Source organism: Oncorhynchus clarkii, unplaced genomic scaffold (genome assembly GCF_045791955.1).
Source record: "Oncorhynchus clarkii lewisi isolate Uvic-CL-2024 unplaced genomic scaffold, UVic_Ocla_1.0 unplaced_contig_4710_pilon_pilon, whole genome shotgun sequence".
NCBI classification, from domain to species: Eukaryota; Metazoa; Chordata; class Actinopteri; order Salmoniformes; family Salmonidae; genus Oncorhynchus; species Oncorhynchus clarkii.
Window position 1 is genome coordinate 55566 of NW_027258362.1, and position 26381 is coordinate 81946.

At 43.3% G+C, this 26381-nt stretch overlaps 2 protein-coding genes across 2 annotated transcripts; one reads left to right on the forward strand and one right to left on the reverse strand.

Annotated features, from left to right (window-relative positions):
- Positions 1-815: 815 nt before the first annotated feature.
- LOC139396808 (interferon gamma receptor 1-like) lies at positions 816-16656 on the forward strand. The gene is made up of 7 exons (XM_071143725.1): positions 816-1325; positions 3682-3799; positions 6781-6956; positions 13929-14080; positions 14280-14439; positions 14646-14776; positions 15015-16656. The coding sequence occupies exons 1-7, from the start codon at positions 1259-1261 to the stop codon at positions 15420-15422; spliced, it is 1212 nt and encodes a 403-aa protein (XP_070999826.1). The 5' UTR covers positions 816-1258; the 3' UTR covers positions 15423-16656.
- Positions 16657-16721: 65 nt separating this feature from the next.
- LOC139396803 (protein LTV1 homolog) lies at positions 16722-26150 on the reverse strand (the record flags this gene model as incomplete). Its single annotated transcript, XM_071143721.1, has 10 exons — positions 16722-17099; positions 21520-21720; positions 21913-21965; positions 22155-22291; positions 22460-22587; positions 23586-23811; positions 24067-24199; positions 24304-24394; positions 24781-24990; positions 26019-26150. Coding segments are annotated over 10 exons (1425 nt in total), but the record flags the coding sequence as incomplete, so codon positions are not given.
- Positions 26151-26381: the final 231 nt, after the last annotated feature.

The window sequence follows — 26381 nt, forward strand, 5'->3', positions numbered from 1 at the left end:
CTTCAAGTTCCTTGGTGTCCACATCACCAACAAACAATCAATGTATTGGATGAAACATTGGATGAAACATTTGGCTGGTTATATAAAAGCATTTGAGACGACAGAAAAACAAAGATGCCATGTAAAGGATCACTGAGTATTGCTGTAAATTTAAATTCAACCTATTTTACATATCATACTTGTTCCTATGCAAAGTGTGCCAACTAGGAACTATATGTTAAAACAGTCACCACAAGGACCTAAAAAAAGGGGCTACACCTCAAAAGGCCCAACGTCAACACAGGCTGTGATTTTGGCCAGTTTACCGCAGTTCTAGTGAAACTCAGCATTACGTAATAAATACAGGGACTTAAAACAATAAATATCCCCCAGGAGAGCAGGGTTCAGCAATAGAAATACAATCTCACTGATGGTCCAGGTCAAGTCCCTTTTATACTGAGGGAGGAAATACATGCATGAGCATCACTGTTAGCTGTAAATCCTTGACACGCATTTATCTTCCATCTCAACCAGAAATCCAGCTGTATATCCTTTTCTTTTGATAGACAAAGGCCTAAAAAAGTTAATGTAGTTCTTATAGGACGTGTGCCACATAATATCATCTGTCGTCACTGTTGCCTGTACAACAATCCTAACATTCTCAAAAGTTTTCTTAAGGTGGGCATTTGATATCACTTTCACAAGGGTGCAATGAACAACATTGATTGTGAATTCCTTGTGTTGATTCTTTGTTGTTAGGTCAAGTTTATCACAAATCAGCAGTAGGAGGTGGCATTGATCAAGGTAGGCTACTGACATGTTTTTATCTGTCCTTTGATGTCCTGCAACTGGAGAGAGATTGGGTTGAGGTCAAGGTGTGAACTCTGCGTTTTTCCCCGCATGTTTCCGGTACTCGACGGACATATAGTCCATTTTAGGATATGTTTAGTTTAGTTAACTGACTAATAATTTCTAGGATTTTCCATAGGGTAAGCATATATTCTACAGAAGTTTTTGGAATGAAATGAAACGGGGGTGTGTCTTTTCGAAGAAACTGTAAAGAAACACGCCTCCGTGTAATTTACTGCCAAAGAAACTGCGTCTTACGACAACGACCGACCGATACTATTCTGATAACACGTTTTAGCTCTGTGGTTATGTCTTATAATTTAGGTTAAATGTAGATTGCTGTTTTTTTATTTTTTTTATTAAATCTAAGAATAAGTCTCTCATTGTTATTTCGGTTTCTTAAATTTCGGGGATTTGTATTTGAAACGGCATGATGTTGGCTTTTTGTGGTTCATTGATATTCCTAATGGTTTTGGTCACGGCGGTTTCCACACTGGGTAAGTTGGTTAACCTGAATGAAAACTTTGAAACCTACATTGCTTTGATTGAAGAACAATGTGGGTTATTATTATTCTGATTACAAATGGGAAGGGATGATTTGCGGTAATAATACTGTAATAATAATTTTGTCTGTAGGTTCTCTTTTTAAATCATGGTGTTTTGCCCACTTGTAGTAATTCGGCACACTATGTACTAAATCAGCTCACATCATCTTTTGTAAGTATCCTAACCGCCTAACGTCCCCACATAATGTTATAAAAATACAAATGGGCAGTAATTCGGAGTTTGAACCTGCTCTTAGAATAAACAGACAACTCCTCATTATGTCTCACCTGCTCCTCAATTCTAACTATAAACCACAGGTTGTCAAATTAGTCTTGTATTTCATTCTAACATACATTAGGTAGGCAACTATTTGCGTAGGACATAGCTGCTAGGCATAAATAAATGTACTTTGGTCTTACATTAGCTTACCTAAACTACAGTATAATAAAATGTTAAGATCAGATTCCGTGGTACCAAAGGTGGTTTAACACGGGTGTGTTAAATCCCGGGACTGGTTATCTCCTTGAGTGCTTGCTTAGACTGCAGACCTTTCTGTTCTTTTCAAGTAGGCTCATAAAACAAACATCAGTGCTTTACTATGAAAAGCATGAGCAGGGCAATGCTTATGTGCTTTATGCAGTTCATTGTGGGCAAGGCAGTGTTGCAAAATGGGTTTAATAGTTTATGGGAAGGACTTTTGAAGCAATGCAGACGGGCAACAATGTAGCCCAACTCACCTGGACAAAGTAACACTCTTATTTGCTTCCTCATTGCTGCCAATATTTACCGGCCATTTTCAAGAAGGGAAAAAGCAGTGTCTAATACATAAGTCAATGGAGATCTCTGGTTGAGATGAGAGTTGTGACGTGTCGTTTGGATGATCATATAGTTGTCTAACAGGAATTGCCCGGGGTGCTGACATGAGGAAGTTAGTGTTGCTCAATAACACTTTGATTAACAAATGATTTCATTTGATTTGTGTACAGAGGGGTGGTTGTTTAGCAACAAAACCGACGCTTGCACAACGACGGGGCAAAACAGGGTTGGCTTAGATTGTTGACAAACTATATACATCCTTCATATGTTTATTGAAAAAATATATAATAATCATATCAAAGCACGGCCCCGGGGCGCGCTTCATTTTCGTGATGCGATTGATTGGGGCAGAAATCCGTGTGTTGTTGTGATTCTGGATAGCCAGATAGTTAGCAACAATTACAAGCTAAAATATATATTTTTTTTACAAGAAGCTGCCATGTGGGGGGGAATCGTAGGTGGCTCGTTTCAGCTAGTTTGATCTGGTTATTGATACCATCCCTTAGAAAAAATATTGCAGTTCTGAAACTGCAGGAAAAGTTCAGCAACTGCAGTTAACTGTGGTATTTTGGACCCAGTAATTGCAGAATAATTGCACTGTATCTGCAGATACACTGAGAAATTATTGCAGTAAATAAAACTTGGAAGTAGTATTTGCAGAATACTGCATTTATACTGCAATTATAAACAGGGTGGTTCGAGCCCTGAATGCTGATTGGCTGACAGCCATGTTATATCAGATATACCACAGATATTACAAAACATTTTCACTGCCCTAATTATATTGGTAACCAGTTTATAATAGCAATAAGGCACCTCGGGGGATTGTGATTTATGGCCAATATACCACGGCTAAGGACTGTGTCCAGGAACTCCATTGTGCATAAAGAACAGCCCTTAGCCGTGGTATATTGGCCATATGCCACATCTCCAAGCCTTTACTGCTTTATTATACCACAGTGCACTCTGACTGCAATCTTTTTTCATAAGGGATGTTTTAACCGATGTCATGCCTATGCTAAAATTAGCTAGCTTAACAACTGTAATGATGTATTTGAGAGAAGCGCTCATTGTATTTATATTTTCAGTAAGAAAAATAACGATTTGTTCTGGAGTCTAAATGACACCAACGGAGGATCACCTTATTTAGCTCATTCGTGGGGGTGGTCACAGAGGAAACTGGTTGCATCATCAAGCAGATACTGCATACATTCAATCTTCAAAGTTTAGATCACATATTGTTTTGAAATTACACCTATGATTGAATACATCCCTTTACAAAGACAGGTGGAACTGTTTAGCCTTTGTGCCAACGCTGTTGCCATGAACAACCAGTCTAGTCAATGTACTCTGGTGAAGGTTTCCTTGGTACGAACCCTCATGAGCAAAAAAATGTCAAGATGTAAGAACCGAGACTACCTGCATGACAGGTTCTTCACCTTGCCCCCATAAGCCTACTAACTAAATGGAATGTCTTGTTTTCCTGGACAGTTCCGCCTCCAGAAAATGTGACAGTGAGCTGTAACAACTTACAGACAACTGTTGATTGGAACCACAGTGAACTGCTTCGTCGACCTCTCTTCAAATTGAAAATAACTGGTGATCGCAGGTGAGCTTTGCTGGTATTCTAATGAGTAGTAGCTACTACAGGCTACTCCTGACTCGGTTTTGGATGACCCTTCATAATGGCTTACATATGACATATACACCATGGTAGGAGGAACTATAGGAAGGTAGGTGGTTTGTAATGGCTTGGAATGGCACCAAACACACATAAACATGTTTGACTCCATTCTAGCCATTACGATGAGCCCGTCCTCCTATAGCTCCTCCCAATAACCTCCTCTGATATACACTATGAAAGAACAATGAGGGACAGTATCCCGGTGTTACGAATCCCTTTGGCTCTACAGTGTAGGGGGGGGGGGGGGGGGATGGCAACAAGATCCATAACATAACTCATGCAAATAACAGTGAAAAAGTAACAGTGAGACCAAATAACCACAGACAACTTAAATCTACCGTCAAACACTCATGGTTTATTTGGTAAACACACGGTAAAGGGGGGGCAGGAAAAGAGGCTGAGCTGGACCCAAGGAAAGAAATAAGTATCCAAAAACACCCCTAAGCTAGACTACCTGCTTTAAGAACAGCTAGCTAACTAACCAAAAATACAGTGGGTGGTCCGCCCAGTTCTACCTAGTGCTCTTAGACAAAGTGTTTCTATGGGTAGTGTATGCCCATGGGCGACTTGTCTTGGTACCCCCTTTTCCCACCATCAAACAAACAGTCAAACACCATAACAAAAACAATACTCACAGGGTAACAGACAAAGTGACATGTAGTTGCTAAACCAAACAAGCGCTCTACAGAGAGATGGCATGACAGAGAGATTGAGCTCCAGAGAAAACAACTGACAGGGTTTTTAAACCAAGGGAAAGGGAATGTGATAGGGTAAGGGAAAAGGAGCAGGTGTCTTCTAATTGATGACTGATTGTTAACTGATGATTGTCACCTGTGAGGGGAGAAGGAGAGAAAAGAAATACATACAGGATACACACAGGATACCTGTATCCAGAACACCCGGACACAGATTAAACCTAGTCATGAACTAAGAAGCATGTTACAATGGAGATTCAAATAGATTTTTAGTCCAGGACTAGGCTTAGTCTGTGTCTGGGAAACCGGCCCTGAATGTTTATTCATGTTTGTAATATCATGCTTTAATTGTTGATGAAATATGAGTTTGTCTAACTATACTGAACAAATATAAATCCAACATGTAAAGTGTTGGTCCCATGTTTCATGAGCTGACATAAAATATCCCAGAAATGTTCCATACGCACTAAAGAAGGCTTATTTCTCTAAAATGTTGTGCACAAATTTGTTAACGTCACAGTTAGTGAGCATATCTCCTTTGCCAAGATAATTCATCCATCTGACAGGTGTGGCATATCAAGAAGGTGATTAAACAGGATGATCATTACACAGGTGTGCTGGGGACAATAAAAGGCCACTCTAGAATGTGCACTTTTGTCACACAACACAATGCCAGATGTCTCAAGTTCTGAAGGAGCGTGCAATAAGGTTGCTGACTGCAGGAATGTCCAACAGAGCTGTTGCCAGGGAATTGAATGTTAATGTTCACTACCATAAGCCGCCTCCAAAATAATTTTAGAGAATTTGGCAGTACTTCCAACCGGCCCCACAACCGCAGACCAGTCTTCACCTGCGGGATCGTCTGAGACCAGCCACCTGGACAGCTGATGAAACAGTGGGTTTGCACAGCTGAATAATTTCTGCACAAATTGTCAGAAAACGTCTCAAGGAAGATCATCTGCATGCTCGTCGTCCTCACCAGGGTCTTGACCTGACTGCAGTTCGGCGTCGTAACTGACTTCAGTGGGCAAATGCTCCCAGTCGATGGCCATTGGCACACCAGAGAAGTGTGCTCTTCACGGATGAATCCCGGTTTCAACTGTACTAGGCAGATGGCAGACAGTATGTATTGCGTCGAGTGGGCAAGCAGTTTTCTGATGTCAACGTTGTGAACAGAGTGCCCAATAGTGACGGTGGGGTTAGGGTATGGGCAGTCATAAGCTACAGACAACAAACACAATTGCATTTTATCGATAGATACTGTTACAAGATCCTGAGGCCCATTGTTGTGCCATTGATCCCCCACCATCACCTCATGTTTCAGCATGATAATTCAAAGGCCCCATGTCACAAGGATCTGTACACAATTCCTGGAAGCTGAAAATGTCTGCAAACTCACCAGACATGTCACCCATAGAGCATTTTTTTTGGGTGTTCTGTATCAGCGTGTATGACAGCATGTTCCAGTTCCTGCCAGCAACTTTACACAGCCATTGAAGCGGAGTGGGACAACATTCCACAGGCCACAATCAACAGCCTGATCAACTCTATACAAAGGAGATGTGCCAAACTGCATGAGACAAATGGTGGTCACACCAGATACTGACTGGTTGTCTGATCCATGCCCCTACTTTTTTTTAAAGTATCTGAGACCATATCTGTATTCCCATTCATGTGAAATCTATAGATTAGGGCCTAAAGAATGTATTATATGAACTGTAACTCAGTAAATTCCAGTGATTTCCTTATATGAACTGTAACACAATAAAATCTTTGAAATTGTTGCATGTTGCGTTTATGTTTTTGTTCAGTGTATATAATTTGATTGAAAAGAATAGCATGCGTATGTTATGGGCATCAGATACCTCCTAACAGATCTATCTGCTTATTCAACTATTATACATGATCTATTAACAGTTTCTAACTCTGTTTGTTGGTTGAGTGCCGTCTTTCTGTTAAATGTATCTAATGCTCACTGTTTTTTTGTAATAGTTCGTGGGAGAATTCCACTAAACAGCATCATTATGACCTCTCCCCCTTGATGTGGAATGTTTTTTTGTAATAGTTCGTGGGAGAATTCTACTAAACAGCATCATTATGACCTCTCCCCCTTGATGTGGAATGTTTTTTTGTAATAGTTCGTGGGAGAATTCTACTAAACAGCATCATTATGACCTCTCCCCCTTGATGTGGAATGTTTTTTTTTAATAGTTCGTGGGAGAATTCCACTAAACAGCATCATTATGACCTCTCCCCCTTGATGTGGAATGCTAAAGAACTGGATCGCTACTTTGTGAATATAACGGCCATTGATGAAATGGAGGAATCAGCATCTCAGAAGTCCTCGATATTCACATTTAATAGATACCTTACAGCTGACATCCACTGTAAGTACAATGTTTTCAAAAGTGGGTTTTCAAAGTGGGCATTGAAAGCATATCAATATTTTTCCTCATTGTATAGAAACAGGATTTCGTTGTGTGACGTAAAAATGACATCCATCCAAGCGACAGAGAGGTACAGTACCAGTCAAAAGCTTGGACACACATACTCCTTCAAGAGTGTGCAAAGCTGTCATCAAGGCAAAGGGTGGCTACTTTGAAGAATCTCATATAAAAATATTTTGTTTTGTTGAACACTTTTTTGGTTACTACATGATTCCATATATGTTATTTCATAGTTCTGATATCTTCACTATTATTCTACAATGTAGAAACTAGTAATAAATAAATAAAAACCCTTTAATGAGTAGGTGTGTCTAAACTTTTGACTGGTACTGTACATATGACAATTTTTCTATTTTATTTTACTAGGCAAGTCAGTTAAGAACAAATTCTTATTTTCAATGACAGCCTAGGAACAGTGGGTTAACTGCCTGTTCAGGGGCAGAACGACAGATTTGTACCTTGTCAGCTCAGGGATTTAAACTTGCAACCTTTCGGTTACTAGTCCAACTCTCTAACCACTAGGCTACCCTGCCACCCCATTGAGGTAGTCCTCTTCCGGGTCAGTCTATTGAGGTAGTCCTCCTCCGGGTCAGTATATTGAGGGAGTCCTCCTCCAGGTCAGTATATTGAGGTAGTCCTCGTCCGGGTCAGTATATTGAGGTAGTCCTCCTCCAGGTCAGTATATTGAGGTAGTCCTCCTCCAGGTCAGTATATTGAGGTAGTCCTCCTCCAGGTCAGTATATTGAGGGAGTCCTCCTCCAGGTCAGTATATTGAGGTAGTCCTCCTCCAGGTCAGTATATTGAGGTAGTCCTCGTCCAGGTCAGTGTATTGAGGTAGTCCTCCTCCGGGTCAGTATATTGAGGTAGTCCTCCTCCAGGTCAGTATATTGAGGTAGTCCTCCTCCAGGTCAGTATATTGAGGGAGTCCTCCTCCAGGTCAGTATATTGAGGTAGTCCTCCTCCAGGTCAGTATATTGAGGTAGTCCTCGTCCAGGTCAGTGTATTGAGGTAGTCCTCCTCCGGGTCAGTATATTGAGGTAGTCCTCCTCCAGGTCAGTGTATTGAGGTAGTCCTCCTCCGGGTCAGTATATTGAGGTAGTCCTCCTCCGGGTCAGTATATTGAGGTAGTCCTCCTCCAGGTCAGTATATTGAGGGAGTCCTCCTCCAGGTCAGTATATTGAGGTAGTCCTCCTCCAGGTCAGTATATTGAGGTAGTCCTCGTCCAGGTCAGTGTATTGAGGTAGTCCTCCTCCAGGTCAGTATATTGAGGTAGTCCTCGTCCAGGTCAGTGTATTGAGGTAGTCCTCCTCTGGGTCAGTATATTGAGGTAGTCCTCCTCCAGGTCAGTATATTGAGGTAGTCATCCTCCAGGTCAGTATATTGAGGGAGTCCTCCAGGTCTCCAGGTCAGTATATTGAGGTACTCCTCCTCCAGGTCAGTATGTTGAGGTAGTCCTCCTCCAGGTCAGTATATTGAGGGAGTCCTCCTCCAGGTCAGTATATTGAGGGAGTCCTCCTCCAGGTCAGTATATTGAGGTAGTCCTCCTCCAGGTCAGTATATTGAGGTAGTCCTCGTCCAGGTCAGTGTATTGAGGTAGTCCTCCTCTGGGTCAGTATATTGAGGTAGTCCTCCTCCAGGTCAGTGTATTGAGGTAGTCCTCCTCCGGGTCAGTATATTGAGGTAGTCCTCCTCCGGGTCAGTATATTGAGGTAGTCCTCCTCCAGGTCAGTATATTGAGGTAGTCCTCCTCCAGGTCAGTATATTGAGGGAGTCCTCCTCCAGGTCAGTATATTGAGGTAGTCCTCCTTCAGGTCAGAATATTGAGGTAGTCCTCCTCCAGGTCAGTATATTGAGGTAGTCATCCTCCAGGTCAGTATATTGAGGGAGTCCTCCAGGTCTCCAGGTCAGTATATTGAGGTACTCCTCCTCCAGGTCAGTATGTTGAGGTAGTCCTCCTCCAGGTCAGTATATTGAGGGAGTCCTCCTCCAGGTCAGTATATTGAGGGAGTCCTCCTCCAGGTCAGTATATTGAGGGAGTCCTCCTCCAGGTCAGTATATTGAGGTAGTCATCCTCCAGGTCTGAATAGTGAGGTAGTCCTCCTCCGGGTCAGTATATTGAGGGAGTCCTCCTCCAGGTCAGTATATTGAGGTAGTCCTCCTCCAGGTCAGTATATTGAGGTAGTCCTCGTCCAGGTCAGTGTATTGAGGTAGTCCTCCTCCGTGTCAGTATATTGAGGTAGTCCTCCTCCAGGTCAGTGTATTGAGGTAGTCCTCCTCCGGGTCAGTATATTGAGGTAGTCCTCCTCCGGGTCAGTATATTGAGGTAGTCCTCCTCCAGGTCAGTATATTGAGGGAGTCCTCCTCCAGGTCAGTATATTGAGGTAGTCCTCCTCCAGGTCAGTATATTGAGGTAGTCCTCGTCCAGGTCAGTGTATTGAGGTAGTCCTCCTCCGGGTCAGTATATTGAGGTAGTCCTCCTCCAGGTCAGTGTATTGAGGTAGTCCTCCTCCGGGTCAGTATATTGAGGTAGTCCTCCTCCAGGTCAGTGTATTGAGGTAGTCCTCCTCCGGGTCAGTATATTGAGGTAGTCCTCGTCCAGGTCAGTATATTGAGGTAGTCCTCCTCCAGGTCAGTATATTGAGGGAGTCCTCCAGGTCTCCAGGTCAGTATATTGAGGTACTCCTCCTCCAGGTCAGTATGTTGAGGTAGTCCTCCTCCAGGTCAGTATATTGAGGGAGTCCTCCTCCAGGTCAGTATATTGAGGGAGTCCTCCTCCAGGTCAGTATATTGAGGTAGTCCTCCTCCAGGTCAGTATATTGAGGTAGTCCTCGTCCAGGTCAGTGTATTGAGGTAGTCCTCCTCTGGGTCAGTATATTGAGGTAGTCCTCCTCCAGGTCAGTGTATTGAGGTAGTCCTCCTCCGGGTCAGTATATTGAGGTAGTCCTCCTCCGGGTCAGTATATTGAGGTAGTCCTCCTCCAGGTCAGTATATTGAGGTAGTCCTCCTCCAGGTCAGTATATTGAGGGAGTCCTCCTCCAGGTCAGTATATTGAGGTAGTCCTCCTTCAGGTCAGAATATTGAGGTAGTCCTCCTCCAGGTCAGTATATTGAGGTAGTCATCCTCCAGGTCAGTATATTGAGGGAGTCCTCCAGGTCTCCAGGTCAGTATATTGAGGTACTCCTCCTCCAGGTCAGTATGTTGAGGTAGTCCTCCTCCAGGTCAGTATATTGAGGGAGTCCTCCTCCAGGTCAGTATATTGAGGGAGTCCTCCTCCAGGTCAGTATATTGAGGGAGTCCTCCTCCAGGTCAGTATATTGAGGTAGTCATCCTCCAGGTCTGAATAGTGAGGTAGTCCTCCTCCGGGTCAGTATATTGAGGGAGTCCTCCTCCAGGTCAGTATATTGAGGTAGTCCTCCTCCAGGTCAGTATATTGAGGTAGTCCTCGTCCAGGTCAGTGTATTGAGGTAGTCCTCCTCCGGGTCAGTATATTGAGGTAGTCCTCCTCCAGGTCAGTGTATTGAGGTAGTCCTCCTCCGGGTCAGTATATTGAGGTAGTCCTCCTCCGGGTCAGTATATTGAGGTAGTCCTCCTCCAGGTCAGTATATTGAGGGAGTCCTCCTCCAGGTCAGTATATTGAGGTAGTCCTCCTCCAGGTCAGTATATTGAGGTAGTCCTCGTCCAGGTCAGTGTATTGAGGTAGTCCTCCTCCAGGTCAGTATATTGAGGTAGTCCTCGTCCAGGTCAGTGTATTGAGGTAGTCCTCCTCTGGGTCAGTATATTGAGGTAGTCCTCCTCCAGGTCAGTGTATTGAGGTAGTCCTCCTCCGGGTCAGTATATTGAGGTAGTCCTCCTCCGGGTCAGTATATTGAGGTAGTCCTCCTCCAGGTCAGTATATTGAGGTAGTCCTCCTCCAGGTCAGTATATTGAGGGAGTCCTCCTCCAGGTGAGTATATTGAGGTAGTCCTCCTTCAGGTCAGAATATTGAGGTAGTCCTCCTCCAGGTCAGTATATTGAGGTAGTCATCCTCCAGGTCAGTATATTGAGGGAGTCCTCCAGGTCTCCAGGTCAGTATATTGAGGTACTCCTCCTCCAGGTCAGTATGTTGAGGTAGTCCTCCTCCAGGTCAGTATATTGAGGGAGTCCTCCTCCAGGTCAGTATATTGAGGGAGTCCTCCTCCAGATCAGTATATTGAGGTAGTCCTCCTCCAGGTCAGTATATTGAGGTAGTCCTCGTCCAGGTCAGTGTATTGAGGTAGTCCTCCTCTGGGTCAGTATATTGAGGTAGTCCTCCTCCAGGTCAGTGTATTGAGGTAGTCCTCCTCCGGGTCAGTATATTGAGGTAGTCCTCCTCCGGGTCAGTATATTGAGGTAGTCCTCCTCCAGGTCAGTATATTGAGGTAGTCCTCCTCCAGGTCAGTATATTGAGGGAGTCCTCCTCCAGGTCAGTATATTGAGGTAGTCCTCCTTCAGGTCAGAATATTGAGGTAGTCCTCCTCCAGGTCAGTATATTGAGGTAGTCATCCTCCAGGTCAGTATATTGAGGGAGTCCTCCAGGTCTCCAGGTCAGTATATTGAGGTACTCCTCCTCCAGGTCAGTATGTTGAGGTAGTCCTCCTCCAGGTCAGTATATTGAGGGAGTCCTCCTCCAGGTCAGTATATTGAGGGAGTCCTCCTCCAGGTCAGTATATTGAGGGAGTCCTCCTCCAGGTCAGTATATTGAGGTAGTCATCCTCCAGGTCTGAATAGTGAGGTAGTCCTCCTCCGGGTCAGTATATTGAGGGAGTCCTCCTCCAGGTCAGTATATTGAGGTAGTCATCCTCCAGGTCTGAATAGTGAGGTAGTCCTCCTCCGGGTCAGTATATTGAGGTAGTCCTCCTCCAGGTCAGTATATTGAGGTAGTCCTCCTCCAGGTCAGTATATTGAGGGAGTCCTCCAGGTCTCCAGGTCAGTATATTTAGGTACTCCTCCTCCAGGTCAGTATGTTTAGGTAGTCCTCCTCCAGGTCAGTATATTGAGGGAGTCCTCCTCCAGGTCAGTATATTGAGGGAGTCCTCCTCCAGGTCAGTATATTGAGGTAGTCCTCCTCCAGGTCAGTATATTGAGGTAGTCATCCTCCAGGTCTGAATAGTGAGGTAGTCCTCCTCCAGGTCAGTATATTGAGGTAGTCCTCCTCAAGGTCAGTATGTTGAGGTAGTCCTCCTCCAGGTCAGTATATTGAGGGAGTCCTCCTCCAGGTCAGTATATTGAGGTAGTCCTCCTCCAGGTCAGTATATTGAGGTAGTCCTCGTCCAGGTCAGTGTATTGAGGTAGTCCTCCTCCAGGTCAGTATATTGAGGTAGTCCTCGTCCAGGTCAGTGTATTGAGGTAGTCCTCCTCTGGGTCAGTATATTGAGGTAGTCCTCCTCCAGGTCAGTGTATTGAGGTAGTCCTCCTCCGGGTCAGTATATTGAGGTAGTCCTCCTCCGGGTCAGTATATTGAGGTAGTCCTCCTCCAGGTCAGTATATTGAGGTAGTCCTCCTCCAGGTCAGTATATTGAGGGAGTCCTCCTCCAGGTGAGTATATTGAGGTAGTCCTCCTTCAGGTCAGAATATTGAGGTAGTCCTCCTCCAGGTCAGTATATTGAGGTAGTCATCCTCCAGGTCAGTATATTGAGGGAGTCCTCCAGGTCTCCAGGTCAGTATATTGAGGTACTCCTCCTCCAGGTCAGTATGTTGAGGTAGTCCTCCTCCAGGTCAGTATATTGAGGGAGTCCTCCTCCAGGTCAGTATATTGAGGGAGTCCTCCTCCAGATCAGTATATTGAGGTAGTCCTCCTCCAGGTCAGTATATTGAGGTAGTCCTCGTCCAGGTCAGTGTATTGAGGTAGTCCTCCTCTGGGTCAGTATATTGAGGTAGTCCTCCTCCAGGTCAGTGTATTGAGGTAGTCCTCCTCCGGGTCAGTATATTGAGGTAGTCCTCCTCCGGGTCAGTATATTGAGGTAGTCCTCCTCCAGGTCAGTATATTGAGGTAGTCCTCCTCCAGGTCAGTATATTGAGGGAGTCCTCCTCCAGGTCAGTATATTGAGGTAGTCCTCCTTCAGGTCAGAATATTGAGGTAGTCCTCCTCCAGGTCAGTATATTGAGGTAGTCATCCTCCAGGTCAGTATATTGAGGGAGTCCTCCAGGTCTCCAGGTCAGTATATTGAGGTACTCCTCCTCCAGGTCAGTATGTTGAGGTAGTCCTCCTCCAGGTCAGTATATTGAGGGAGTCCTCCTCCAGGTCAGTATATTGAGGGAGTCCTCCTCCAGGTCAGTATATTGAGGGAGTCCTCCTCCAGGTCAGTATATTGAGGTAGTCATCCTCCAGGTCTGAATAGTGAGGTAGTCCTCCTCCGGGTCAGTATATTGAGGGAGTCCTCCTCCAGGTCAGTATATTGAGGTAGTCATCCTCCAGGTCTGAATAGTGAGGTAGTCCTCCTCCGGGTCAGTATATTGAGGTAGTCCTCCTCCAGGTCAGTATATTGAGGTAGTCCTCCTCCAGGTCAGTATATTGAGGGAGTCCTCCAGGTCTCCAGGTCAGTATATTTAGGTACTCCTCCTCCAGGTCAGTATGTTTAGGTAGTCCTCCTCCAGGTCAGTATATTGAGGGAGTCCTCCTCCAGGTCAGTATATTGAGGGAGTCCTCCTCCAGGTCAGTATATTGAGGTAGTCCTCCTCCAGGTCAGTATATTGAGGTAGTCATCCTCCAGGTCTGAATAGTGAGGTAGTCCTCCTCCAGGTCAGTATATTGAGGTAGTCCTCCTCAAGGTCAGTATGTTGAGGTAGTCCTCCTCCAGGTCAGTATATTGAGGGAGTCCTCCTCCAGGTCAGTATATTCATTACTGCAGGCTTTTGCTCTAACTCTACCCTAATACCCTTTTCATTTTATCTCAGGCAAGTTGGATTTCCCTGCTGTAAAAGTGTCAATGAAGGATATGAAGGTCACAGTGAGCTTCGACAACCCCTACCACCTGTACACAGAACTGAAAGAGTCTCGCATGGGTGACGATGACAAACGCTTCCTATCCCAAGTAACCTATGAAAATGTAAGTATGATGAAAATTGCCCTTAATTGGTTAGAATCTACAGTGTACATGCAGAGGGTACACACGGGTTATATCCATTGAATTACTTTGCTCAGTGCATTAGTAACGATGACCCAACGTTGACATCTATGGATACTTAACGATGATGTTGACATTTAGATTTTTTTTACTAATTGCATATTCTTTCTTCTGTCTGCAGACTAATCACACGTTTGAGTGCCAGATAGAAGACAAAGTCTGCCGTCATGACTTCACAGTCCTGGGGAACAAGGAGAAGTACTGTGTTAGTCTGGAGGGGAATTCAATGGGCCACCGAGTTATGTTCAACAGAAAAGGGCCCATCTGTGTCAATGAAGACAGTACGTACACTACCTTTGTTGACATGACACTTTATTTGTTATGTCTGGTCCAAGTATTTAACTCTGACATTTTTGTTTGTATGAATTATTGCAGTTTTGATGGAATTATTATAGTCAAAAGGAATAGCGGCCATGGACAGTTAACTTACACTGACATAGTATGCTAGTTAAGCGATTCCGTGACTGATATGTTTGTCTGTCTGCAGAAACAGTTTCACTGGAATCCTTTTTGCCATTGATCATCATTGGCATTGTGGCCTTTGTAGTCTTTGTGACAATAAGGCTCTGCAAGAGAAGCATGCGGAAAAGAAACTTGTCCAATTTCCCAAAGACTTTGGTAAGCGCATAATGTGTATGGTGGGTAATGTATGTATTATGTAGAACGGAGTAAAATGTTGTGTATTTTATGTATAAAGCAGTACTACTTTCTCCTCTGGGACAAGTTCATCCTATCCGATGCTTTTGCTTGTTGCTAGAACAGTATATGACATCGGTTTGTTTTCTGGTCCCAAACCGTAACCATGCACCCTCTGAGCTGACTAATCTCAATTTGGCTTTGTATTATTCTTTCACAGGCTTCAATCTTATCAAACTCACACGACAAGAATATAATGGACCTGCAATTTGAGATCATAGCGCACATCAGTGGCATAGAACCAGTTACCACCACATCCCAGAGCCTGTTGGAAACTTCAGAAGAGGAGCAGGAACCGGTTGAGAGTCCGACCAATAGCGTTGGATTTTCGGCTAACCCCTTTAGTTCTGGGCAGGTGGGAGAGGGCTTATCGGACAGCAGGAGCCAATTACGGACTGAGCTTCAGGTGACACAGCCACACTCTGTGCTGCTGTGTGGAGATGACTCCGAGGAATCAGAGGACATGGATTCCACAGCTTCTGGCTATGACAGACAACACATTCCTCTACAAGAGGTGGAGGTGGAGATGAGTGCAGGAGATGTAGTGGTGGGCTATGGCCCCACCTGAGCACCTCTGAACTCAGGCCTCTGTAAAAAAAAAAAACCTTTCACTGGATGGATTAAGAACAATGACATTTGACTTCACAGAACTGGTTTACCTAGGTACACGATACACTGTCATGCCTGACTGATGTTCAATCGTGTCCTCATTGGTGCAGCTCTTCATTCAAAGACTCAATCATGGACACACTTACTGAGGTGTGGCTGCTTTGCGTGATGTATTGTCTCTACCTTCTTGCCCTTTGTGCTGTTGTTTGTGTAATAATGTTTTGCGGCTACCATGTTGTCATGTGTTGCTGCCATGCTATGTTGTCGTCTTAGGTCTCTCTTCATGTAGTGTTGCGGTGTCTCTCTTGTCATGAGTTCTGTCCTATATTTTTATTTTATTTTGTATTTTTAATCCCAGCCCCCTTCCCTGCAGGAGGCCTTTTGATAGGTCGTCAATATAAATAAGAATTTGTTCTTAACTGACTTGCCTAGTTAAAGGTAAAAAAAAATAAGTAGAGAAATGTTTATGAATTTTTGTACATTTTATTTAAAACTTTTTTTTAACAAGGCAGAACAGTCAGTGACAAAGTGCTCAAAGCCTCCAAGATGGCAGGCAGTTATACACCTGTACCACTCTTTCCACCTGAGCCATTTAAGGATAACAATAGGGATCTCTGACAACACTGGCCAACCTGTCATACTGGATTTACGACCAGCTTTATTTACGTCAACCACTCTTCCATGAAAATATGACCTTGTGGATCAACGGCACTAAAGATGTAGCACTGTAGGATAAAATACACCAAATACTATGTATCCAAGCTAACCGACTAGGCTGTGAGATGCAAGGCAAATATCACCCACGACATTGGCCATCCACTGAAGTTGCATCAATTTCTTTCAATGTTTACCAAAGCTTCAGGCCAACTGCCATTAACCTGGTTAGATAATGATTGCCACTCTGTATAATGTTATTTTCTGTGGTATTTCTGTTTTTAATGGTCCCTGGGAGATTTCTGTAAGTCTATCGCCAGTTTAAATCTGTGTGCTGAACTAATCTTCAGTAAACTTTACTCAGGTTGTAAAACATATTTTGGGTGGTTGGGCATTGAAATATAATTGAATAACCAAATGAATGTCACACACACACACAACTGTAAAATAAAACAAGACTAAGTATTTAATTTTTCTCAACAAAAAAACACCAGGAAGATTCTTTAGCTTTATTGTATAAGGTAAGAAGGGTTAGTGAACTGCACTCTGATGACTGACATGCTAACTTCAAAACAGTTGATCTATAAAAAATTTTTTTGCCTGAATTAGCATGGTCCCAGATCTGTTTGTGCAGTCTTGCAGACTTACTGTCATGGTGAGAATGATCATAGGAGTTGGGGAGAGCACAAACAGATCTGGGACCAGGCTACATTAATCTCTGAACACTTCACAAAAAAATGCCACACAGCCCATAGTCCTTGTGTTGGGGGTCCTCTGCAAAATGGCAGTTGCAGGGTTGTTGTCCATCAGTAATCCAGTTAAGAGGATGAGCACAAAGTCAGTCCCAATTCATCTTGCATCTGGGCAACTAAGACAGCTTTAGACCCTGGACGTTGGAACGCAGGTTCAACATTTGTTTCTCTTGATAGACCTTTTCCTGTTTGAACGCCTCTTTGTTGGCCTTTTTTTCTGTTCTTCGCTCCTGTAGAAACATTCAAGAAATATGTTGTCAATGGTGAAGGACAAAAAGCATTCTACAAGATATCCAAAATACTTGAACCGTATTCATAGATGACGCTTACAAAAAAAAAAATGTACATTGTATATCATTTCAGCAAAAAAAGAAACGTCCCTTTTTCAGGACCCTTTCTTTCAAAGTTAATTCGTAAAAAAATCAAAATAACTTCACAGATCGTCATTGTAAAAGGTTTAAACACTGTTTCCCATGCTTGTGTCAATGAACCATAAACAATTAATGAACATGCACCTGTGGAACATTCTTTAAGACACTAACAGCTTACAGACGGTAGGCAATAAAGGTCACAGTTATGAAAACTTAGGACACTAGAGGCCTTTCTACTGACTCTAAAAAACACCAAAAGAAAGATGCCCAGGGTCCCTGCTCATCTGTGTGAACGTGCCTTAGGCATGCTGCAAGGAGGCATGAGGACTGCAGATGTGGCCAGGGCAATGTCCGTACTGTGAGACGCCTAAGACAGCGCTACAGGGAGACAGGGCGGACAGCTGTGCAGTTCCTCGCAGTGGCAGACCACGTGTAACAACACCTGCACAGGATCAGTACATCCAAACATCACACCTGCGGGATAGGTACAGAATGGCAACAACAACTGCCCGAGTTACACCAGGAACGTACAATCCCTCCATCCGTGCCCAGACTGTCCGCAATAGGCTGAGAGAGACTGGACTGAGGGCTTGTAGGCCTGTTGTAAGGCAGGTCCTCACCAGACAACACCGGCAACAACGTCACCTATGGGCACAAATCTACCATTGCTGGACCAGGCAGGACTGGCAAAAAGTGCTCTTCACTGATGAGTCGGGGTTTTGTCTCACCGGGGGTGATGGTCGGATTCACGTTCATCGTCGAAGGAATGAGCGTTAAACCGAGGTCTGTACTCTGGATCGATTTGGAGGTGGAGGGTTCATCATGGTCTGGGGCGGTGTGTCACAGCATCATCGGACTGAGCTTGTTGTCATTGCAGGCAATCTTAACGCTGTGCGTTACAGGGAAGACATCCTCCTCTCTCACGTGGTACCCTTCCTACAGGCTCATCCTAACATTCCACCAGCCATACTGCTCATTCTATGCGTGATTTCCTACAAGACAGGAATGTCAGTGTTTTGCCTTGGCCAACGAAGAGCCTGGATCTCAATCTTATTGAGCACGTCTGGGACCTGTTGGATCGGAGGGCTAGGGCCAATCCCCCCAGAAATGTCTAGGAACTTGCAGGTGGAAGAATGGGGTAACATCTCACAGCAAGAACTGGCAAATCTGGTGCACTCCATGAGGAGGAGATGCACTGCAGTACTTAATGCAGCTGGTGGCCACACCAGATACTGACTGTTACATTTGATCCCCCCTTTGTTCAATTTCTGTTAGTCATTATTCAATTTCTGTTTGTCACATGTCTGTGGAAGTTGTTCAGTTTATCTCAGTTGTTGAATCTTGTTATGTTCATACAAATATTTACACATGTAAAGTTTGCTGAAAATAAAGGCAGTTGACAGTGAGTGGACGTTTCTTTTTTTTGCTGAGATATAATATACTCTGGAAAAAACTACATCTTTTTGTTATTTTGACAAGTTGTCATTTTCTGCAAATAAATCCTCTAAATGACAATATCTTTATTTGGAATTTGGGAGAAATGTCAGTAGTTTATAGAATAAAATAAAAATGTTCATTTTACCCAAACACATACCTATAAATAGTAAAACGAGAGAAATATAAAAAAAACTGGGTAATATTGCAGTGGTCTCTTTATATATGTATACATACAGCTCTGGAGAAAAAAAATAAAAAATAAAAAAAAAAATAATATATATATATATATATATATATACAGTTGAAGTCGAAAGTTTACATACACCATAGCCAAATACATTTAAACTCAGTTTCACAATTCCTGACATTTAATCCAAGTAAAAATTCCCTGTCTTAGGTCATTTAGGATCACCACTTTATTTGAAGAATGTGAAATGTCAGAATAATAGTTGAGAATTATTTATTTCAGCTTTTATTTATTTCATCACATTCCCAGTGGGTCAGAAGTTTACATACTCTCAATTAGTATTTGGTAGCATTGCCTTTAAATTGTTCAACTTCGATCAAACGTCTCAGGTAGCCTTCCACAAGTTTCCCACAATAAGTTGGGTGAATTTTGGCCCAATCCTCCTGACAGGGCTGAGTCAAGTTTCTAGGCGTCCTTGCTAGCACACGCTTTTTCAGTTCTGCCCACAAATTGTCTATAGGATTCAGGTCAGGGCTTTATGATGGCCACTCCAATACCTTGACTTTGTTGTTCTTAAGCCATTTTGCCACGACTTTGGAAGTATGCTTGGGGTCATTTGTCCATTTGGAAGACCCATTTGCGACCAAGCTTTAACTTCCTGACTGATGTCTTGAGATGCTGCTTCAATATATCCACATTATTTTCCTGCCTCATGATGCCATCTATTTTGTGAAGTGCACCAGTCCCTCCTGCAGCAAAGCTCCCCCACAACAGGAGGCTGCCACCCCCATGCTTCACGGTTGGGATGGTGTTCCTCGGCTTGCAAGCCTACCCCTTTTTCTCCAAACATAACGATGGTCATTGTGGCCAAACAGTTCTATTTTTGCTTCATCAGACCAGAGGACATTTCGGCAAGTACAATCTTTGTCCCCATGTGCAGTTGCAAACCATAGTCTGGCTTTTTTATGGCGGTTTTGGGGTACTGGCTTCTTCCTTGCTGAGTGTCCTTTCAGGTTATGTCGATATAGGACTCGTTTTACTGTAGATATAGATACTTTTGTACCCGTTTCCTCCAGCATCTTCACAAGGTCCTTTGCTGTTGTTCTGGGATTGATTTGTACTTTTTGCACCAAAGTACGTTCATCTCTAGGAGACAGAATGCGTCTCCTTCCTGAGCGGTATGAACCAGACTTGTGGAGGTCTACAACTATTTTTCTGAGGTCTTGGCTGATTTCTTTTGATTTGAACTTCTGACCCACTGGAATTGTGATACAGTGAATTATTAGTGGAATAATCTGTCTGTAAACAATTGTTGGAAAAATTACTTGTGTCATGCACAAAGTAGATGTCCTTACCGACTTGCCAATCTGTAGTTTGTTAACTTCTTGGATATAGGGGGCGCTCTTTTAATTTATGGATAAAAAAACGTTCCCGTTTTAAACAAGATATTATGTCACGAAAAGATGCTCAACTATGCATATAATTGACAGCTTTGGAAAGAAAACACTCTGACGTTTCCAAAACTGCTAAGATATTATCTATGAGTGCCACAGAACTGATGCTACAGGCGAAACCAAGATGACATTTCAAACAGGAAATGGCCCAGATTTTGAAGGCGCTGTGTTCCAATGTCTCCTTATATGGCTGTGAATGCGCCAGGAATGAGCCTACACTTTCTGTCGTTTCCCCAAGGTGTCTGCAGCATTGTGACGTATTTGTAGGCATATCATTGGAAGATTGGCCATAAGAGACTACATTTACCAGGTGCCCGCTTGGTGTCCTCCGTCAAAATTATTGCGTAATCTCCAGCTGCGTGCATTTTTCCATTTGCTTCAGAGGAGAAACCCAACTGCCACGAATTATTTATCATCGAATAGATATGTGAAAAACACCTTGAGGATTGATTCTAAAAAACGTTTGCCATGTTTCTGTCGATATTATGGAGTTAATTTGGAAAAAAGTTTGGCGTGGTAATGACTGAATTTTCGGGGTTTTTTCTTAGCCAAACGTGATGAACAAAACGGAGTGATTTCTCCTACACAAATAATATTTTGGGAAAAACTGAACATTTGCTATCTAACAGAGTCTCCTCATTGAAAACATCCGAAGTTCTTCAAAGGTAAATGATTTTATTTGAATGCTTTTCTTGTTTTTGTGAAAATGTTGCCCGCTGAATGCTAGGCTTAATGCTATGCTAGCTATCAATACTCTTACACAAATGCTTGTGTAGCTATGGTTGAAAAGCATATTTTGAAAATCTGAGAGGACAGTGTTGTTAACAAAAGGCTAAGCTTGTGAGCCAATATATTTATTTCATTTCATTTGTGATTTTCATGAATAGTTAACGTTGCGTTATGGTAATGAGCTTGAGGCTATGATTACGCTCCCGGATACGGGATTGCACGACGCTAGAGGTTAACAAGAAATTTGTGGAGTGGTTGAAAAACGAGTTTTAATGACTCCAACCTAAGTGTATGTAAACTTCTGACTTCAACTCTATATAAAAAAATGGAGCACAGTATTCCAACCTATGACAATTGTTCCAGGAGCTTTTTCAACCATTTTGTTACCAAGCCAACAATAAATTAATTCTCAACATGAACACCCAGTAGGGAGGACAAGACAGAGCTATTAGCCCTGAGTATAGTAACCCACCTTGCGCTCTTCTCTGATAGCCTGTTTCCTGGCTTTCCGCTCCTCCTTGCTCTCCTCTCGAGGTCGGGGCTGTGTGGCAACTCGGGGCAGGTCTGAGTCGTTGATACGCTCCATGCGCTCCGCCTGCTTGGCTGTCGGGCCCCTCCCGGGAAGGACGTCCAGAGGAATGCCTGTCCTGGTAGACACTCGGATGGGCTTTGCCTGAGAAGAGAACACAGAAATACACTAAACGGTCATATCAACAGCAACAGCCCGGAGCCGATTCCTTGAATTCACAACTTAGTAGCTAACGTTGGGTAGGAAGACGAGCTAAAAGCCTCACAAAATGTTTAACGTTAGACATGCAACTTACTTACTTCACTTAAACAACCAACAGAGGAAAAAATGTCTTACCTTTGGTGGATCTTTGATGATTTTTGGATGGTTATACAAATTTGAATAGGTACCTTGGATAGTAAAGAAAGGATTTCAATATTCATTAACAAAAAAGGAAAATGTAGTAATTATGGTAATAAAGATCTAGCCAATAGGTATGTCATCAGAACAGAATTGTCATCAGGCATGTACTACAATGGTAATCTTAAAGTGTTAGTTACTGAACAGACAATAGCAACATGTTTAGTAGACTAACTTACTGATAATGGTTTCACAGTCCCACTTCTCTGCCGGGGCCGTCAGGACAATGGTCTCCATCTCCTGTTCCTCTTCATCCTCCTCCTCCTCCCTCACCACTGGCAGCTCTTTAGGACCCAGGGCATCAGGCCTCCGGTAGCTGAAAGAACATAGTTGATTCAATTACTGTCATTATCTATAGTTAAACACACATACACACAAAGAAATGCTTATGGTAATTCATTGTGTCCAATGAGGACTTCCACCTCTGTCTTTATCTAAGAGTATTGCTATGGCAAAAGAGTTACACACACACACACACACTCACTCTAACTCCTTCTGTTTGAAGTAGTCTTTGATGACCTCCTCCAGGCGAGCACTGTCTGGCTCGATATGCCCTTCCAGCTCAGCGTTGTCCAGGGCCCCAATCTCATCCTCATCAAACTGCTCGAAAAACTATGGGCGACAGAAATAAACAAGTTCTAAAAACGATACAATGACATTCATTGAAATCATTGTTCGAATTAAAGGAATATCATAAGTTGAAATCAGCACCTGAGTGTAGGGCTGTTTTGCGGTGACCGTATTACCGCCACACCGGTGGTCACGAGTCATGAAGGCAGTCAAATTTCACATGAGCGTTTAGTCACGGTAATTAGGCTTCTCCAAGCTGATGCTGCTGCTGGTGATCAGTAGCTTACCAAACTGCCTGGTACTCAGCACTCGATTGTCCCTCTTATCACTCTGGCATCAACGCAAATGTAAAGGAAAATCTAATCAAACACTTCATGAGAGCCAATGAGCTCATGTTGCGGCACATTTCTATAGGCTATGCTATTGCAGGAGAAAGCAGAGTGATGGCCGCTAATAAAAAGAGGAGGATCCCATCAGCTTTCTATAGGCTCGGCCTACTATATTTATTTCTCAACTTTCCTAATATTAAGCACATCGCTTTCTCTTTACAACAGGAGTATAGACTATCTGGCTGGCATGAAAATAAACTGTGGGGAAAAACCTCCATCACTATTTAAGTGCATAGATGACATGGATTTGTTTCCCACTGCCCCGTGTTTCGATGCAGGTGCATGATAATGGTCAAATCTAAATAAGTAAAAATGTTACACATATATTAAATAGTATATGCAAAGACAAGATTAAATTAAGAATAGTCTGATGGGTGACAATATTAGCCTATCACTTGTGAATGATGCCCAGCATAAGAAAAGAAAAAATGCTAAATGTAGATGCTAAATGTGTTTGTTAATTAACGGTCAATCACCGCGAAACCGACAGTTATTTGCTTGACAATCACCGTCTGACTACATTTTGTGACCGCCACAGCCCTGAGTGTTTATGCTGTTAGATCAGCCAGTCAACCACAGTTTATCTTTTACCAAAGGTCACAAAATGCAACCCAGGTCCAAACCCCAAAAGTATGTCCGGGGCTCACTGACCTTCTCAAAGCGGTCGTCCAGCAGTGTGAGCTGTTCGTTCCTCCTCATGACTGACGAGGTCATGGAGTATTCTGTGAAGCGAGTTTTCGTCTCCTCGTCCATGAACATGAACTCCCGGGGGCGCCCCTCGCCGTCCTCATCACCAGAGACACCGCCCTCGGAGTTAACGTCTCCCTCAGAGTCGCTCTCCTCTTCGTCTGTATCCTCCCACTCTTCATCACCATCACTGCAATATGAGAGTGAGTGAGAGAGTGAGTGAGAGAGAGAGCGAGGAGGTTTCCAACAGCGCAAAGGGACTTGGGAGAGCACGGCTTTATTGTGACAGGACTTCAATTAGCAGATGTTAACCAGCTCTTAGTAAGAAACTAAAAACACAAAAAGCAATCCTCTCTCTCTCAACAATTGTAATTTGATTGGTATAGTGAATGGGACTAAGGGTCACTAAAAATAAAGAAAACTGATATAAAGTTTACATTCTTACCCCACGCCAACAGCTCCTTTAACATCGTTGGCCTTCAAAATGAAGTCGTCATCCAGCACGTTGTCTGGGTCGTCAAAGTCAAAGTCCTCGTCGAGAGCAGCTACGATGTCTGGGTCCATGTCCAGCCTGGGTCCTTTGAGAAAAAAAACACGAGGGGGGAGTTAAAAACTTGGAAGAATTCACTGATTTAGAATCATGACCTGGCATTTGGTTTTGTTACTGACGGAGGCCTCTTACCTGAGACGGGGGCAGCTTTGTTCAACATTCCCACCTCCTCCTCAAACTCTGACGCAAACACAGAGGAGGGCAAGTTGAAGGAGACGGTCTGCTGAAGTTACAAAAGCATAGTAGGTTCAATACTTCCGTTTATCACATTTACCTCAAAAATACTGGCTACCCTACTCGCTGTTGCTATAAAATGTGTAGTGGTTATTAAGAGAAATGTAGTCATGATAGCTAATGTTGGCCCCATACCCCATCCTACAGTCACTCCTACCACAACCTAAAATACACTATGTATTGGGGAAAGTGGGGAAATTTGATCTCACAAATGCAAGCCTCTTAAAAACTACTCCAGCTAGCTACATTGTTAGCAAAGGACAAGATCATTTCAACTTGTATTTTCACCATCGGCGGTTTGGTCCAATATATAGCCCAAACATTCACACAACCGTTCCACTCAGCAACAACCACTGGACCTCCTGTTAAACTTACAGGAGTAACCTTTTCCTCCTCCTCCTCATCTTCCTCGTCATCATCATCCCCATCCTGGAGGTCATGGGTACGTTTGCCTCTCTGTGATTTGCCGGATGAAGCCCACTCTACGGGCCGAGCCGTTTCTCTCAGGTGCTGCAGGTAGTTGTAGTCGTCGTCGAAAAACACCCCAAACTCCCTCTGCTCCTCTCGCCGCTTGTCCACCTCCACCTGAACACAGACAGTAGAGTAAGTGGTTACGGACCATGAGACAAAAAAATACAATTGTGCACATAAAGCAGGATTTTAATGCACCAAATATCTTGGTTGTCCTTGGCCAATGAATATCTACAACAAATATGTTTTTGACTTGAAGTGCAACTCTTCTACTAGGACAAGTAGCCTAAATATTGTAACCAATGGATGTCTTTTGATGAAAACTGTGACCATTTCTTCCATTGCAACACTATATACCTGAGTAAAGTTTGGTACATATACTAACACAGTGGGTACTAGAACCCCTGGGGGTACTTGGTCTATCCACAGGGGGTACTTGACACGAATCTCAATCAAAATGTACTTATAAAGCCCTTTCTACATCAGCAGATGTCACAAAGTGCTTATACAGAATCCAAGCCTAAAATCCCAAATCAGCAAGCAATGCAGATGGAGAAGCACGGACTCTCAAGACTCATGCACACGAGTGGGTACTTCAGCGGTACTCTGGGCAGAGCAAAATTCAGTTTCTATGCAATACTCATGTAAACACCCTACTCTGTTAATCTTAATCGGCGTAAGGTCACATTAAATCGCAGATTAAAACACTTGCTTTTCTGAGCAATCTTTCAAATTAATAGGACATGTAAACAACTTCATCGGCGGTCCAGCGGTGTCTCTGATCTGCGCATGCGTTAGCACCAGCACGAGTGAAATGAGTTCGGTACAACTAAACGTAGTCGTTTTTCCACATACAAACTTTACATGTCCGAACTCAGAATCAAATATGCTTCCCGAAAATAACATGTTCACTGTGGTAGAACGTTTATTTTGATTGGGGATTTTAGGCATTTAACAGGTAACCTTTTCAGAGGTGTCCAGATGTGTCCATGTAAACAGGATTATTAGGGGAATTGTTCTTCTTGCAAAACATGCATATACGTTTTAATCAAACTATTATATTAATCTGACTATCCACAGTAATCTCATTATTAACCATACTCAGTAACCGGTTGGGAACCACTGTAATAACACGTTCTTACCTTTTGTGCGGGTAGGAGGACATGCTGCGGTGCTTTCTCGTCAGCAGCGAGGGGGTCCCTCTGACTTCTGTGGACCAGGTGGAAGGTCACCGCTTTCTTCTTGTCAATGAATGCCTTCTTCCTTTTATTAGGCTAGAAAAGAAATACATGTAGATAATGCAATTTGTTACATAGGCTTTGGGTCAACTGCATCAGGCTCAGATGCAGCAATATGTGTGACCTGTGTTGAGTGGTCACTGTTCATCACAAGCCCTTTGTACATGAGGGTTAGGCAGTAAGAAAGGAAGAACTGTTCTGAAATGTAAATTGATGTTCATGCACTAGCTAGTTAGCTAACTTAGCTAACTTGCTAACAACCAACAC

Excerpts from the sequence above, each read along its gene's own strand:
- LOC139396808 (XM_071143725.1), top strand. The coding sequence starts at position 1,259 with ATGATGTTGGCTTTTTGTGGTTCATTGATATTCCTAATGGTTTTGGTC. Across the intron at positions 14,081-14,279 it reads CCCAAGTAACCTATGAAAAT|ACTAATCACACGTTTGAGTG; the intron begins GTAAGTATGATG and ends TTCTGTCTGCAG. Across the intron at positions 14,440-14,645 it reads CATCTGTGTCAATGAAGACA|AAACAGTTTCACTGGAATCC; the intron begins GTACGTACACTA and ends GTCTGTCTGCAG.